The sequence below is a fragment of the Populus euphratica genome, unplaced genomic scaffold (genome assembly GCF_000495115.2).
Source record: "Populus euphratica unplaced genomic scaffold, PopEup_1.0 scaffold28.1, whole genome shotgun sequence".
In the NCBI taxonomy this organism is placed as follows: Eukaryota; Viridiplantae; Streptophyta; class Magnoliopsida; order Malpighiales; family Salicaceae; genus Populus; species Populus euphratica.
The window spans coordinates 1,835,921-1,839,873 of NW_011499862.1; the positions used below are offsets into that span (position 1 = coordinate 1,835,921).

The following is a 3,953-nucleotide window of genomic DNA, read 5'->3' on the forward strand; positions in this document are numbered from 1 at the left end:
CAAATTTGAACTAGAATCCACAATGCTGAATACATTACCTTTTAATCATTCCAGTTTCAACACCATAGTCATGGCTTCGTAGAAACAAGCCTCTCTCGTGACTTAAAAACAAAATGAAGGCAACATACCACAGCAAGTGTATTCACTCATTTTAAGTTAGCAAAAGTCCTCACAGGAGCAAACTTCATCCTGAAAAGTGAAAACAATTACTCAATCTCTCGATCAGCGATTTGGATATGAGCTCCATTGGCATCTGTTAATATTACAATTAGACAACTGCATGTTAATAATGCTGCAATGTTCGCAAGTCACGTAATTGATACATCAAGCAATCAATACGTTAAAATTCACAATCAATTCTTTGAAATCACAACCTGTTCTCTTTTAGATCATAACCCCCATTGCACTTTTGTTAGCCATCATCCCAATTATGTTACTCGAAGAATTATACAAACTGCTTGTCTGTCTTCCAATATCAAGAAGCACCGCACTGACCCCTCCAGCAAGTCGAAATTGTTGACTGGTTTGATTTGCAATTGTCTACATGGGATTCTCAGCATGGCATACTATCCTAAGTGGAAGGTTGTTGCCAATGTCATGGTTACTAATTTTGGTGCAATTCCATCATCGACGGAGAAATTTGCCTAGTCTCTAGCTCACACGGCACTAATTACCATAGTCAACCACCACTATCATACTATACCATGATTTTTTCACAAAAAACCTTTTGTCAAGAGTAATGATACTATGGCCAATAATACATATATGGCCACTGTTTAAAGAAACAATAGTTGGAGGTGGAAAAGCATAAAGAGATGATGGAGATAAAAGAAAAGTATCAAAGTTGTCCAACAAATGAGAGGAGAGAATGCTGTTGATGATTATCAGTGGGGGGAAAAGGGTTTTAAAAGCGTTGTAGGAGATGTGCATGAGGTACCTGCCCTTGTAATTTCTTGAATCACACCACGAACCCTTCACAACAAAACTTAGTTGTACCAATTAATTAAACTATTTTACTTAGAGTAATCTAACGAGGAGATGTAATCAACTACTTTGAGTAATTAATTAAATTATTTTACTTTAGACTTAATCGGAAATTTTTGTGGAAAATTTGATAAAAAAATTTTATGGTGGCAAAATTAAAACTACCGATATAAAGGAGTTCATTTTTTATTAGGTTTGCCTCAACAAAGTTTTTTTTTTTGGTGGAAAAAAGAAAATATGGTTTTCACGGGCTAATCTTTAGACATGGTTATGCTTAGATTAATTGTAGTGTAAAAATTCATCAATACAATTGGATTGGAATGGATTGGAAGACTTGAACTGATAGCCAATAGTCATCGCTCTTGTTTGATATAACTCTTCGAGAGGTTTCATATAACATGGATCAGGGTGCGATTTTCTCGAACTAAAACCTCTAATTCCATGTTATGCAGTGATAGCCTTCTCTTCTTCGACAAGTAACTACATCTAGCTACTTTACATACAGGTCTAATACAAATTATCCTGACACTGATCTATAGTGTTTTGCCCTATGTATTGTGGGATTCCATCCAGCAAGCAAGAAATTGGTGGGATGGTAAGATTCTGCATTGCCCCATAAGCATTCCAGCAAAATGGATCTGCCACAAATTGGCCTTGAGCAGGAAGCAACTCTATTTCTGCTAACTCGAGGTTAGTGCATGGGACTGAATCACTGCAAGCCAAGTGCAGGGGCGGACTCCTAACATCATATGTACCCTTAATGCTTGTGTACAAAATATCAGATATGTGAACTGCACTTGTTTGGTTAGTGCAGTTCTTGGTCTGGCAGTAGTATTGGTCTATGATTATCGGATTGCGAACCGTTTCCATGTTAATGTTGTGGAAAGAGATTTTAGATACAGAACCATATCCTCCCTGCCATGTCTTAATCCGGACACCATTTTCAGAACGCTTGATTACCGAATCTCTCACCGTGATGTTCGACACGCATGCCCTCGAGTTGCTGATTCCAAGGCTGCCAATGCTGCAGCAACAAAATCAGAAACCAATTGGTGGCCAAGTTTTTTGAACATCTCTTGATAGAATGCTAATAAACGACACTGCCAACTCATTAAATTCTATTCCTTCATCGCTGCTAGGCCGATTTCCCTCTTTTATTTTCGTGGAATTTGTTGCCGGGTCTAATTGATTAGATTAGGGGGTTAATAAGCATTAAAAATGTTGGTCCACCATAAGTTGAAGCTAGTAAGTTGAAATTTGAGCTTAAGTATCCCTTTGAAGGCGCCTAACTTTTGTACTCATCTTTTGTGAAGATAGTATTAATTTTGGCAAGAGCTTAAACTAAATATTACCTTATGCCATGGCTTGGACCACAGGTAATGTTCTTTATGTCGACATTATGACAACCAGCTCCAATTGATACACAGTCATCACCTAGAGTAGAAAACAGAGGAAAATTGGCATGCACTTAGAGAGTGATTCATAGAAAAGATGAAAAACAACTCTCAAGTGCAAGGACATGGAATCAATTACCATTGGATACGACTGAATTGTATATTTGGACATTGTTTGTGTTCTCTATGTGAATCCCATCTGTATTTGGGCTTCGAGGTGGTGATTTAATGCTGAGCATTTGTACAGTGACATCTTGACAGTTATCAAACCTAAAATGGAATTGGGGACTGTTCTTCACTTCAAGTCCTTGGACTGTCAAATTGGAGCTCATGAAAAACCTCATAGCCTGCATTTTTGGATAAAAATAAAAGGGTATAGAACTTTTCATGAAACCCTTGATGAAAAGAATGCATTGGTTTTGTACTTACAACTGGGCTATCACAAGGGCCAGGAAGTGTTGCGCCATTAGGCCCCTAAGTTCAGCAAGTTAGCTAGAGCAATTAAAAAACACAGAACTACTCAAGAAAATAATTTACTGACCAAGAAATTGTGTAAAATGGCTTACTTTGTGAGGCTTGCAGGGTAGATTCCACCATTTCTCTCCTCTGCCATCTATAACACCACCTCCTTGCATTGACATTCCATCGATCTTGTAAAACACTAGCCATTGTCTCTTGTTCGTCTTACTTGGCCATGATTCAGGCCCATCTGGTGGCATTATAGTTCCATCAATCTTCTCATTACAGGCAAAATACTCAATCAGTTTTTCCTTCTGCCCATGAAATTAAGTACTATATTGAAATTCAATTCAATAACAAAAAAAATTACCTGAAACACAAGGCTAGTTTTACAAGGTCCGGTAAAGACAGTAGGCTGTATCATGAAAGAATAGTCATCAGGAGCAAGTAGAATGGCTGGTTTATTCTGAAAGCAAGCAGTGTCCCAAGCCATTTTGAATGCTTTTGTATCATCTGTGTCACCATCACCAACAGCACCAAAAGATAGTACATTGTAGACGTTGGCAAGACTTCGAACAAGATTAGGGCTAGGACCAGGACTTGGAGAATCTGTACAGTAACTTGGACTAGCAGCCTGAGGAGCAGGTGGTAGTGAAATCAGAGAAACAATGTGCAAGTGTTTTGGTTTAGTTTTTCCATGAACTCTTCCTTCAATGCATGTAAAGAAGAAAGCAAGGGCCAAAACGAGAATTTTAGACGATGTCATAGTTGCCATACTTGATGAGGGAATAAATGTAAGCATAAGAAAAAAGATGCGCTACTTATAGAACAAGCAGAAAGCTTTCAACTTGAGGACAATAGAGTAGAGGAGGCTTTGGTTTTGATTACTACTAGGTGTAGCCAAGTTCATGTTCACGCTCTGGACATTGAATTGAAAGAAGACAAGTTGAGTTTTGAAAGATTATGGAACTTTTTTAACGAGTGGAGGAGGAGATAAAAGAGAAGCAAGGCACCCACGTTTGAGGGAGTTGAAAACAGTTAAATGACGTGTGTTGTCTGCGGTGTGTGACCACTTGAATTACTATTACAACTTGCTAGAGGACTGGACTTGGTAAT

At 38.2% G+C, this 3,953-nt stretch overlaps 1 protein-coding gene across 1 annotated transcript; it reads right to left on the reverse strand.

The window, feature by feature from the left end:
• Positions 1-1,367: 1,367 nt before the first annotated feature.
• On the reverse strand, positions 1,368-3,697 carry LOC105125196 (polygalacturonase At1g48100-like). The gene is made up of 6 exons (XM_011025539.1): positions 3,208-3,697; positions 2,945-3,112; positions 2,808-2,852; positions 2,518-2,725; positions 2,337-2,418; positions 1,368-2,008 (listed from the first exon to the last, which is right to left on the reverse strand). Exons 1-6 carry the CDS (start codon positions 3,637-3,639, stop codon positions 1,492-1,494), a joined length of 1,452 nt encoding a protein of 483 aa, XP_011023841.1. The 5' UTR covers positions 3,640-3,697; the 3' UTR covers positions 1,368-1,491.
• Positions 3,698-3,953: the final 256 nt, after the last annotated feature.

Bases quoted from the DNA above. Each gene is read 5' to 3' on its own strand.
- LOC105125196 (XM_011025539.1), bottom strand. From the start codon at position 3,639: ATGCTTACATTTATTCCCTCATCAAGTATGGCAACTATGACATCGTCT. The intron at 2,853-2,944 runs GTAAGCCATTTT...TGCTGAACTTAG, and splicing joins TACCCTGCAAGCCTCACAAA to GGGCCTAATGGCGCAACACT. The intron at 2,726-2,807 runs GTAAGTACAAAA...CCAAAAATGCAG, and splicing joins GCCCTTGTGATAGCCCAGTT to GCTATGAGGTTTTTCATGAG.